The sequence below is a fragment of the Syngnathus acus genome, chromosome 15, assembly GCF_901709675.1.
Source record: "Syngnathus acus chromosome 15, fSynAcu1.2, whole genome shotgun sequence".
Lineage (NCBI taxonomy): Eukaryota > Metazoa > Chordata > Actinopteri > Syngnathiformes > Syngnathidae > Syngnathus > Syngnathus acus.
The window spans coordinates 2,058,423-2,071,365 of record NC_051100.1 but is presented as its reverse complement, the minus strand read 5'-3'; the positions used below and the strand labels follow the sequence as shown (position 1 = coordinate 2,071,365).

At 42.5% G+C, this 12,943-nt stretch overlaps 1 protein-coding gene across 1 annotated transcript in view; it reads right to left on the bottom strand.

Annotated features, from left to right (window-relative positions):
- Positions 1 to 10,668: 10,668 nt before the first annotated feature.
- The window catches only part of cdh11 (cadherin 11, type 2, OB-cadherin (osteoblast)), a 46,642-nt gene continuing 44,367 nt past the window's right edge, over positions 10,669 to 12,943 (bottom strand). The window contains exon 16 of the mRNA XM_037271166.1: positions 10,669 to 12,906. Coding sequence (XP_037127061.1) covers positions 12,544 to 12,906 — 363 coding nt within the window. The 3' untranslated portion in view covers positions 10,669 to 12,543. The remainder of the gene's footprint in view (positions 12,907 to 12,943) is intronic.

Here is a 12,943-nt window from a genome sequence, read left to right as displayed (position 1 = left end):
TTTTCTTCATTTATCCGGCCGGACCTCATACGTCTTGATTTCCCGTCGCAGACATTTCATGACTCTCTTGCCCTTCACACCACTCAGCGCTCCACTCGCTCGTCCCAATGTTTTTGGACTGTGGCTTGTTGTGTTTGTTTCCATTGCGTCATCGCAAACAAGTGGCGATTCAGAGCTGTCCTTTGGCTTCTTGTAAAGTTAGCATATTGTTTTCTTCAATACAATTTTTGTGCCTGTCGTCTGAAATTTGTGTATTTTGTCTTCTACTCGTTCTGTACGTTTTTGGCTGTCAGTTCCAATAATAATATTGACGAGACGGGCAGCAAACGGAGAATAAAAGGTCCTATTTTCCTTCCTCTTGTTGCGCCAGCAGGAATCAAAGGCAAACTGAGCGTTTGCACGCCGACCTCCTTTGAGGAAGTAATGAGCCCAGTGTGGAGCCTTATTATCTGGAGAGGCGGAAGAGGTCGAGGGGGTAGTGGCAGCCAAGAAATCGGTGGGTGGTGACCATTTAGTTTGTCCTTCTTCATCTTTCAGGTGCCAAATTGAGTCAATACAGTGATGAGCAAAAATACAGACGGAATGCGGTCTTTATTTTAATGGTGGAGGCTAAGTTTACTAGTTTGGAACTTACTATTCCTCCACTACCTCGACTGTGATGTGTGGAGGCGTTTAATTTATTGAATTACATGGACGCTAAAATGAGGGTTAAGAGGGCAGCCATTTTTTTTAATATTACTCTACAATGACACGTTTCATTAACCTTTCATTTTTCATTTTCCATAGACAATTGGTATGTTCCAAGAATATCCACTTAATGATTGTCGCGACTAAATTAATGAAGTAGAGAGCTTTTCAAGATGTGTTCATAACCCTTAACGTTTTAGAGAAAGAGGGACAGCATTTTGAAAAATGTTTTAAACCATTTGTGCTGGGGTAAAAATAATATATCAGTTGTAATAAGTATTTTAGCGTGTATGCCAGTTTCTTAAGTTGTTTAAAAAGTTCAATAGTCAGCAAGCATATTTCATAATGTAGGTATGTGAAGATTTTTGGGGGAGAATATTTGTGGGTGTCTGGAACAGATTCATTGGATTTACCTTATTTCCTATGCGAAATGTAGCTTTGGATTCTGTACTATAAAGTTTCAGTCAGACTTTCTAGAACGGATTTAGCAACGAAAACCAAATTTCGGTTGTCTGTATTTTTATGTCCGTCTCATGTCAAGTGAATCCAATTTAACCGTAAAAGTACATCAGGGTTCAAGTTGATTCAATAACCACGTTCGGCTCCTTTAACGATGGGGGACATCTTTGCGGAATGTCTTTCTTCTAACTTTGCACATGATGAAGCGCCTCCATTAGACATGACGCAAATGTAAAATAATCCAAAGTAATGGATGGAGCCGTGTTTGTGCTGCAGATAACAAAATGTATCGTGAGTAGATTAGCATGCCGAGGCACGTACGCACACTCCAGTCGAGAGCTCTTCACTCACACAGGAAGTCAAACGAAGTCATTTGGCCCCCTTTTTTCTTTCTCTTCTTTTTCTTTCTTTCTGTCGCAAGGTTGGTGTAATGAGGGCTCTTTTTCAGCGACGTGTTTTTTCTGGTGCCGCAATTCCGGTTGGAGTGGCGAGAAATCACCTGGTGGCGCTTGAGAGCTTATCTGAATAAAGATGAGTCTTATCAGTGGGATGGCGCACATGCGCAAGGTCAACAGTTGGATAAATGTCTCCACAGGGGGGCGATGTTTTTTCGTTCGAAAAATACTCGGAACGAGGCACCGTTTCAAATCACGGTTTCAATTTGCCGTTGCAAACCTTGGTTCGTGTCAAATTAGGCTTTTGAACCTCGTTTAGGGTTTTAAAGTAGCATTTCAAACCGTGACATTTTCAATTCTGGGTTAGCTGGTCAAATTAAGGTTCGAAATAAATGTTTCAAGCCAGGGATAGGTTTTTAATGGAACATTTCAAGCCCTCCCCCGGTTTGAATTTCAAATCATTAAAAAGACTTCTTCACTAATGTTGTTCTCTTTTGCTCATCCAGCTTTTACCCTTTGATGCGCTCACACGTTCACATCTTGTAATGATGTCATAAATGTTGACTTTGTTTTGTTTTCAACATGAAACATCACAAATAATCCATTTGCCCCAACTATGAGCCAATCGATGAGGTTAAACCATGAAGAGAGGGTAGATTAAACTCACACAATTTACACACCCAGGCAAAGTGAGTCATCTCTCTTAGCGTCTCTTCTTGTGTCCTATTACACAAGGATTTTCCTCGTGATGGGAATGTGAGGCGTCTAATTATCCACAGATGGACGCCTTCCAACGCCAGCAAATGAGCACATTTGCCAATGGACAAATCATTTTAACCCTGACAAGAAAAGGGGGACATCTTGCAACCCTAATTACAATCACGGGCCAGCAAAAAACGCACATAACACACACACACAGGCACTCAGACATATGTGCTGTGAGGCCACATTAGCATTTGAGTGGAGTCAAAACATTCTTTTTTGTCTCCTGTGGCTGCTCTTTTCATGGCTGTCTTAGCAAGTTACAAGGCTGCTAGGAGCTAATATTTTCTTTTTCTCCCCAACCAGTTGCCACCGCAGACCAACACAACAAGCAAACACAAAGTGACAAGTGATGATGTTGTTGAGTAAGGCTTTGTTTCCAACCATGTGGAAAAGACACCAAGTCTGGAGAAAATAACCTCATTTTGTTTAACGGATGGGGATAGGATGGCGTATTAAAACGGCCAGTTAGGGTTAAAGTTCAAGTATGGTTTCAAACTAAGATTTTAAGGGTGTCAGAGTAGGGATTTGAATTAGGGTTTCAAACTAAGAGGTAGGGTTTCAAGACATGATTTCTGGAGACACACACCCACAAAAGCACACAAAAAACAACACTAGCACACCCCCCGATGTTAATTTTGCATAGGTTGTCGGTGATGGATGATTTTTCCGGCTAATGGTTCTAAACGCATTAGCGCAAATCGGCTGAACTCGCGCACACACACGCACGCTCCTCCCCTCCAAGCGTAATCTTCTCCGCGTCCTTCCGATTCAATTTGCCGTCATTACTAAATCATGAGCCGCCATGTTTACGGTGACGTGCATTCATTTTTTTTTTCTTCACATCCCCAGCTCGTCGTTCTCATTTCGCCGTGTTTAAAAATAGCGCCGTCGCGTCGTTAATCAATAACACGGCGGCACGTCAACACAACGGCGCGCGCACACAACACGTGTCAAATTGATCGGCCGCCATGTTTCCTTGAGCAAGGCTGCTTTGGGCGCGTAATGGCGCATGGAGAAGGATGTTCTCCTTCAGCGTTAACCTTGTTTTTAACCTGATGTATGACACTCTGATCTCTCTTGCGTCTTCTCTGAAAATGCCGTGAAAGCGGATTAAGACTCTGAACCTCACCCAGGGCAAATCAACTTATTTCAAGGATTTTATTTTATTATAAACAATAACCATTACACTACATTGGAAAGTTCAATTATTGAAATAATTAAGTCATTCAATTAACAAAATCATGTCATCATGCAGTTATACAGAATATTCTTTGTATCATGAAAAACACAAGTCGTAAATTAATACATTTCAAGATAAGCATTTCTAAATTGATGAAATAATTCCCCGTCATTACATTTATAACTATCAAATAGAATGTACACTACTTGACATTAGTGCGATATCTTATTCTTTCTTGCTTGATTTTGCTCAGCTCTGCTTTCACTTGTTTAAAGTGCTGCTAGCAGCTATTGACTTGCTTTCAATCAACCGTGAAGACAAAAACAAAAGGGAACTGGGCAATTATTCTCTCTCAGTATCAGATTTTTGTAATAAAGTCAGAGTGTGTCCAAGCTTTGTGTAAAAAAACAAAAAAAAAAAAAACAAGCTGCTTTTGATGCCTTGCCATGTTGGCCGTCTTTAATTTTTCTTCTTGTATGGTGGCGCCTGCAAGCGCCTTAAACACTTTTGTGATAATACTCTCCTCCTCCTCCTCTCCGCTCTGTGTTTGCTTTGTTTCCCTGCCTCTTTATCTGCTTCACTTTTAATTCAAGCAGCATCTCGGACCCTCCCGAAATTAATCTGAAACGACACAATGAGCTTAGATGGCATTACATATGCAAACAAGAGTCAGATATTAAAAAGACAGCACAAAGCTAAATGAAGGTTCGGCGATGGCTTGATGAATGACAATCATGTGGATGATGGATTTCCAGCTTGGGGAAATAAAACATGCGTGATGAATCTACGATCACATGTTCTGGATGGCCCCGTGTGCTGCTTTCATGACATGATTAACATGCACTTATTATGAGCGACGTTATGTCTTGCAGCCATAACACGTTCAGCTCGTACGTATCAAAAAAGACCTCGCTGTCGCTCACGTTTGCCTGCCGACTTCTCGTTAGCATCCGCCTGTTTTTAGGGAAGAGCGCGTGCTAATTAGCGCCCTCGGCCAGCTCGACCTTTACACAAAAAGGCTACGTTGTCGCCTCGGATGAAAAACGCGTTAATGCCACGTTTTTTTTTTTTATTTTTTTTTTTAGGGCCCTTTTTGATTAGCTTTGTAATTGAATTAAAAGTTGAGCGTAAATGGAACATGCTGAGTCAGTGCGGCCTGTAAACTCTGTCCACTGACTGGCCGAGATCATTAATTCGAAAACGGATCCATTTTTTAAACCGAATGTGACATTTTTGTGGCAAGTGTGGTATTTATCCGACAGAGGCATACATTCTGTCCTCCAAATGAGACTCCGATAAGGCTTCTTTTCTATTTGTGGTTAATAAACAGCTGAGAAGTTTTTTTTTTTTCCCGATTTGTTTTTATCTGCTCTGTCGTGTCCAAGTCTTAAAAAAAAGGAATCAAAGAAACACCTTAACATTCCACACGTTTAAATGAATCTCTTCAGTGCCATTCAGGTTCCCCCCCCCCCCCCGTCTAGGGCACGGCTGCCTAGCGTCGGGTGATTTACGTTGCGTGATTAGCTGATGAGCGGTGAGCAGAGAGTGGAGAGGCCCTCCAGCCAATTGGGACAGGAGTGGAGATAATCACACATGCTTAGGCGTTTAATGGGAATACGCTGGATATGAATTTCCTCATCCGGAAAAACAAACAGAAATGATTAATGGGAGGTGGTTGCTTGCGGAATTAGCATCCGAGATGTTGACTGTTGGAATTCACTGAATAATTCAAGGTGTTTGTTCTTCTTCTTGCCATCGCCTGCACTGTGCTGCACTCGCAAACACATTTACAATATCCACCAGTGTCACTTATATCTTTTTAAGGATGCCACTTGGAGATTAGTGTCCATAGTCTTGTCATATATGACATTACAAGCATGCTAATGGCCGATGAGCCACATGCTGCTTCACCTGATCCAATCGTATGTGACACGCAGCGTGTATTGGTGGATTGTTGATGCAGTTACATTTGCACCCACGCAAGCACCGTGGCAATTTGGGGTTGCCGTGGCAACGGCTGAGGAAGCTAACAATTTCTATCCTGTTATTTTGCTACTTTTTAGCACTAGTTCATATTGATAATCTATTAATTGATGGTGTGACCGATTGAAAAACGTATTTTTCAAAAAAGGCATCAATAGCTTCCGCTGTATTCCGAAGAGGCTTGAAGATAAAATCTACAGTGCATTTTTCTTTTTTTGAAAACTTTTTTTAAACTTTTTTTCTTTTTTTTTTTTTTTTTTTAATTAGCCCGCCAAGACATCAGGAGCTAATATGTTCTCATTAAGCACAAATCAACAGTGGAGAGAGCAATGTAGGATAAAATTAGCTATTCCTGACAACCGAAGGCCGCTATATGTTTTAATTAGGCCGCCAAGAAGGATATACGTTTTAATTAGCGCCGTCTCCCGCGGCCCAAGGGCCTGGAGGTTTAAACACTAAGGTAGCGGTGTTAATTAAATGACACTAATTGTTTTCTCTCCCTGCCGTTAGAAGCTTCACGGGATCTTTTTTTCACCCTCTGTTTCACTTTGGCTTTTAAACAGCAAACACCAGATAAATCAATCAATAAATAAATAAAAATGACTGACCTACTTTCATGTATTCCCTGGTGACCCCGCTAGCTGCAGGTGTTGCGTGCACTTTCATCTCCGGCGCCAACCAAAACGCAGCCGACATGCACTCGGGTTTCAAAAGGTGTAACATCTGTAAGCATCTGGAGCAATCATAGAAAGAATTCATTACACGGCTGACGTATTTGGACTTCTTATCGACTACATGCAAATCATTGAAACATTGAAAATGTGATTGATAATAAAACTTACTTAATAAGAGATTGCGCAGGCTAATGTTGCTTAGCATGAGATTGTTTGTCGGATACCGCGTAGAAGCCAAAGAACAAACGAGAGAAGCGGTCTGGACACGAAGGAGAAAGTAATAAAAATAAAATGGTTTATAGAAAATCGAAGAATGTAGAGGAGGAGAGAGAATGCAGTCTGACTCTGCTTTGCCCCCATTACACAAAGCAAATACCTTTTCTGATTGCATTTCTTTCTCTTTCTGTGTGTTTGCGTGTGTGTGTGCACTCGGGCGCGTATCGTCAACTTAGAAAATAAAAAGAGACTGCCAGGCCAAAGTTTTTGGTGAGCATTTTCGATGCGTTATTTACACTGGGAAAATGTGAAACTATTGAACTTGGACAAATTATTAGAAATGAACACAAACAATCTCAGCTTGACGATTCCATGGACAAAAATGACCTTTCTGAATTTGCCATTAGTATATTACACAAGTTTCAAAGTAGAGTTTCGAGACTGGTTTATGGTTGCAAAAAAGTCTTTCAAACCTGGATTAGAGTTTCAAAGTTGGATTTTAAACTACGATTACAATTTTAAAGTAGGCTATCAAAATAAACCGGCTACGATATACCCCAAGTTTGGTGTGACAATTATCCCCCCATTGTGTCCTGAATTTGGAATTTAAAAAAAAAAAATCTAATGTCACATCTGTGGCTCTTTGTGAAGCGCACAGCAAAAATAAGGAAGTTGTGCGAGCCACCCGAGACGTAGCCTACATAGAAATGTCGCGCGTGCACACAAACACGGGAAGCTTTGAGGACACAGGAAATGCTCGACAAGAAGCCGGAGGGCCGAACACAAGCTCGTGACGCCTTCCCAACTTGCGCCTAACTTTATTACACTACGCCTTATTTATTTAATTACTTAATTTTTGTTTTCCTCTCCTGCTGTTTGCCTCTCGTGCCTCTTCCGCTTCATGTTCCTGTTCCTGCTGCTAATTAGATGAAGACATATTGCGCCGCTGTGACAATTCTCCACAGAGCCGTGCGCTGATATGAATAATTGAGACGCAATTAGCCTCTCTCCATCGTGTCCGCCGCTGACCGGGCACCCCGGCCGGCCGACTTGCGTGCTCTCTACCGCCTACCTTATTAGCCGCTGCGGGTGTCCGCTTATGATGAATGTAAGACAAGCATTGGATTACATGCTACAGTAAAAATGTCCAACAAAGCAGATCAGATCTGTGATTCTTTAATGTCCAACAAAGCAGATACGATCTGTGATTCTTTCATTTCTAATTTCCATATTAGCCCCTCCCTCACTAGTTTTAAACCCAGCACATGATTTTGATCTGCTAAGCTGAAATACTAAAAAGTCTTTAGCAACTACTTTTTAAACACCTCGAGCATTTATTGATCAGATTGATTGATACGTTTTATGTGTTTATTATGACGATATGGATTTGTACGGTGTCCTTCAGTGGCCAAAAAGATGCCTATGAATAAAATGCATTATTGGTAGTACACAGTGCGGACACTTGTAATATTGTCAATGGCTACAAGTCCATCCATCAGCCTGTGTGACTATCCTTCCACCTTCTCTTCCACCGTTCCTCCTCCTCCTACTTTGCTCTTCTTCCTCTCCTGACAGCACTATGAATAACAATTAGAGGATATACAAGTCGCAGAGAAACCATTTAAAAGTTTGAAATCACTTCTGTGTGTCACCGAGGAGGAAAAGAAAGAGGAGGAGGCCTGTTGCCGAGGATACGGGCTCAAAAGGGAGGGGGTGGGGGTGAAAATTTGCGCGTGCGTGCATTTGTTGTAACGTGATTAGTGAGTAGAATACCAAATGGTGACTAAAAACACAAGTATGCTAACTCTTGAAACATTTTATTTTGCACTTAGTGTGAAAGAAAGATAGCCTGGAAACCATTAAAAATTGCTTCACATACACAAATACAACCGTATAAATCTTCCCCTGACTTGAAACTCTAATTCAGTTTAAAAATACTCCAAATCTGTCATAATTTGCAGTTTCGAGGTAAAATAAATAAATAAATGCGCATGATATTTAAAACAGTTTAAAAAAAAAAAAAAAAAAATGGACATCTTCCTTGAAGCGAACTTCGTTTTAAGATAATTTCAGCTGTGTTCCGAGTGGGTTCCACACTCGCTTCTGACAAATCAATTAGCAGTGTGTTGACTCGTCTTCGTCGACGCCTCCGGCTTCAATTAAGCACCTAGCTGGAACCTGTCACATCAAAACCAAAGCCGGAGACGCGCTCTCATTCGTCTTCTTAAACAAGAAGGAACGATCCATCAAGAACAGTCATTTGGGATTTAGTTGATTTACTTACCGTAACGCTAAACTGTTTTTAGTCGCCACCCACTGTGAGGAAAATAACTTTCGAAATAGCTCCATATTTCCTATGGAGGAAACTGTCAGTGAATATATATCGTTTCGTGTCCTCAAAAGTTGAGGAAACCTCTGAGTTGCCAACGAGATCCACATGTCACTTAAGTGGCGGCGGCGGCGGCGGCGTCTTTGCGCTACCTTTCGCTAAGGCAGATCAAAGAGTGGCCACATGACACTTTTTCTTTAACTTGAAGCCGACACGAGCGTGGTGGAATGACGGCGTCTTATCAATTATGGAGACACTCTCACACACCATTTGCATCATGACTTGTGCTTTGCTGCTAGCCATAGCGCGGCTGCGACCACAACGGCGTGACCGAGCCATCTGCGCAACTTCCACACACGCGTACGGAAATGCAACACGCATACCCGCGCCACGGAGGATTGATAATAGGGCAAATTAGCTGTAGATTCGCAATGAAAGATCAGTTCATTAAAAATGCATTAAGTGTCAACGGGTTCAGTTGATGCTAAATGAAAGGAGGAGGGGAATCCAGATCATCACCATATTCCCCTCAGACGTGTGGCAAACATTGCAAAAGATGACAGTCAGTAAAACGACGGATATTGTGGCACGTTTACATAAACATGCCTGCAAAACAAATTCAATACTTTGCCATTAAAGTGGTCGGCAGGGTTTGTCCCAAATGCATTTTGCCTCCGCCGCTGTTTCTTTTATCCGAGTCGTCTTGTTCCGTTCAGGCTTGTCAAAGTGCAAAGTCATCGGCGGGACAGCGGCCACCCTCAGAGGAGGCCCAGCGTTTAATTGCATCCTGTTTAAACACATTGGTCGCGCCCTCGTCGTCTTTTCCTTCTTCAAAGTCTTGACACGGATTTGGCTCTGGCTGCCTGCTTGCTTGTCTTGTGCGGAAGCAAATTGAGACCCGGCTAGCCGCGCTGTGATCTCCATACTTGAGGAGTTTTCTCTCACCCAGGACTTGAACCTTGCATTTCAATGTGGCCCCGCGATAATTCCGACGATGAGGAGGATTCCACGCGCACACGTGTGCGTTCACACACGCTTGAGCGTCAGTCTCTTGCACTGCTACTGAAAGGGAGATGATGATTATGCAAATGAGCACTGTCTCTTTCTGAAAGATTAAACAGGCCTCTGATTGCTTTTACATAACCTTCACTCTCACCCGGGCCGACACTGTCCTCCCTCCCCTCTGTGCGCACAAATGCACGTAAACACACGGACACACTCCATTGTTACGATGGATGACTCTTGCTTTGTGACCTTGTGCACAGTTTGTATGATTTTTCTTTTGTGGTTTAACTGTTTATCAATTGCAAATTGGTATTGAACACAATAGAGACAAAAATCGGATGGATGGATGGCTGGATGGATGGATGGCTGGATGGATGGATGGATGGCTGGATGGCTGGATGGCTGGATGGATGGATGGATGGATGGATGGATGGATGGATGGATGGATGGATGGATGGATGGATGGAGTTTATGATTTGAAGTTAGCACGTTTGACTAATGAACTCAATGGCCTCATCACTTAGCACATTTCTCCATTAACCCGGTGTTGCGTTCAAGGACGCCGGATAAATTTGATAAACAAAAATAAGAGGCCTACCACTCAAATGCGCTCTCGCTGGCACACTTTCCGACACGCCGTAGACCGGAGATGTTTAATTAACTCAATGTCGGACCACCCAAGGACATCCATTCAATGCACCCCCCTACATACACATATATTTCCCTGTTTACTCAAGTGCCACTTGATGATTTAAAAAGTAATCAAGCTTCAGTAGGCCCGGGATCGCTCCAACCCTTCATCCGATACACAGTGTAATTATAAAAGCGATAATGGAAGATGCTTCCTTCAGGTGATCTTATCCTGCGTTTTAATTGGTTCAGACTACAAAACATCGATTCATGTCCATTGCACATCGTTAAATGTGCAATCTGAAAGTGGCGAGTAGCGAGATCCTAAGAAAGCACTTGTTATCATTTTATAAAAAGAGCATTTATTTCAAAGTTTGTTTTTTTTCGCTTCGTCGATTGAAGCACATAGTAAAGCAACGGTACAATGTTCAGAAAATATAAGTGTGATGCGGAATCATTTTATTTGTTTTTTTTAACATGTTTTTTGTCATAATACTGGAATATCTGTATGTATACTAAAAAATAAGAACTTTTAAAATTGTACAAATCGGTACCATAAAACTCGACTGAAGAATAAAAACCAGGCGTTTTTCTCTTGAGCGACAAACAGGTCGCTTCGCCGGATTCCTCGAGCGGGGAGGAACCGCGATGAAACGCCAAATGACGGAAAACAAGCAAAACAAAAAAAGGCAAAGGAAGCAAAACAAGCCAACGCTTAACATTTGGGCGGTACACCAGCCAAAGAGTTAAACGTGTCGCCAAAAGTAACAACAGTCCAAATAACAATAATAATGATAATACTGATAAAAAACAAAGTGATAATAATTATAATAATAATAATATAATAATTAAAAAATGAAATTTAACCACTTAAAAAAAATGACGTCCTGGCTTCTCGGGGGGACGGGGTATATGTGTTTCCTGAAATGATTGCAACACATGTTGATGCAACAGATGTCGCCCGGCCTTTCAGAAAACACGTCACATCCTGTTTGTTTCCAACGAGTGTAACGCTCCACTCGTTTTGCACATTCTCTTGCAAACACGGAGGCTAGCTAGCTTGCGTTTTTTGACTCGGAAATAATCAAATGAACAAAACACAACAACGGATGGATAGAATGCACGGCGAGTGTCCGTTAAGGCGGTATTTAAGATCTCACAGGTTTTTTTTTACTCGTTTATGATTGATCATCATCATCAGCGGAAGTAGGGTTGCAAAATTGTGGCAATTTTTTCAAATTGGAAATTTTCCATGGGGACGAATGGGAATTATTTAAAGAAATGACACTAACCCAGGAATTTACAAGATGGAAAAAGATGCCTCTCAACTCATTCAGTGCCAGCTCAGTTAAAATCGATGTTGACGGCAATGGCAGAGTGAATGAGTTAAGGTAGTTGCAGATGGGCAAGGAGATCATTTGAGGTTGTCTACTTGTGGTAAAACAAATCTTTATATTAATGCTTGAAGAATTACCTTTGGATTGAAAAGAAATTCCTGTGAAAAGTTTCCAGTTTGGAATATTTTTCAAAATTCCCCCAGTTTAACTTCCGGTGGAAATTCACTGGAAATATTTCACCCTTTTGCAACCCTAAGTGGAAATGATTGATAGGACACAAATCGAGGGATCAAAACAAATCGTCATCCACCGTTTTGTACGTCCAATCCGGTCCGTCTTGTTTTTGTTGTTGTTTGTTTTTCACCACAGGGATTCAGTCCTGGTTTTCTCAGCTACTGAAGCGTCTTACGTCGTTGGTCTCGTATCGTGTGTGTTGGCCTCCGGAGTTGTTGTTGATTTATTTTAAGGCCACCGTACTGCCAAGACAGTATCAACAACCCAGAGAGTCCTTAGCAGTATCGCACAGCAACAACAAACGGCGGGACCGTCGGTCCGGCTCGGACGGCGATCTGGAGGACCCCGTCAAGGGGGTAAAACCTCGAGGACGTTTGTGAATCCAGTCCACAAAAGTGTACACAACCTCTAATTTCAGCTAAACAGTTTTTTTTTTTGTTTTTTTTGCACTAAGTAAATTCCAAACACACACTGGTGAAGTGATACATTTTTTTTCCCCGCCCGATTCCGCTCCGGTCCGTAAGCAGTAAAGTCGGGAGCTCTCGGCATTTGTTACTCGGGAGGAAATGGGAGAAAGTTGGGAAGGCGTCGGCGCAAAAATCCTCATGGAATCATCGGAATTTGTTGTTATTCTGGAGGAGGTCCACCGTTAACAGTCATCGTCGTCATCGCCGTCGTGAACCGAGCAGTCTTTGGTGCCGTACAAATCGGCCAGCTTCTTGAAGCGTGGACCCCAGCTGTGCAGATAGTCATAATCCAGGTCAGATTCGGTGGTCACCGATTCCAGAGAGCTGAGCGAGCCGGCCAGGGAGCCGCGACCCTCGTAGCCGTAGATCTGGATGGAGTCGTAGGGCGGCGCGGTGGGATCGCCGTCGGCCTCGGCGACGCGCGTCTTGATGAAGTCGTCCACGTCCACGCTGTTGGCTGCGGGGTGGCCACCGGGACGCAGGGGGAACTGGAGCTCCGGTTTCATGTCCTTCCTAGGGTGGAAGCCGTTGGCGCCGTCTGGATTCTGAAACCAGACTCGATGTTAGGGCTTCTAATCGAGG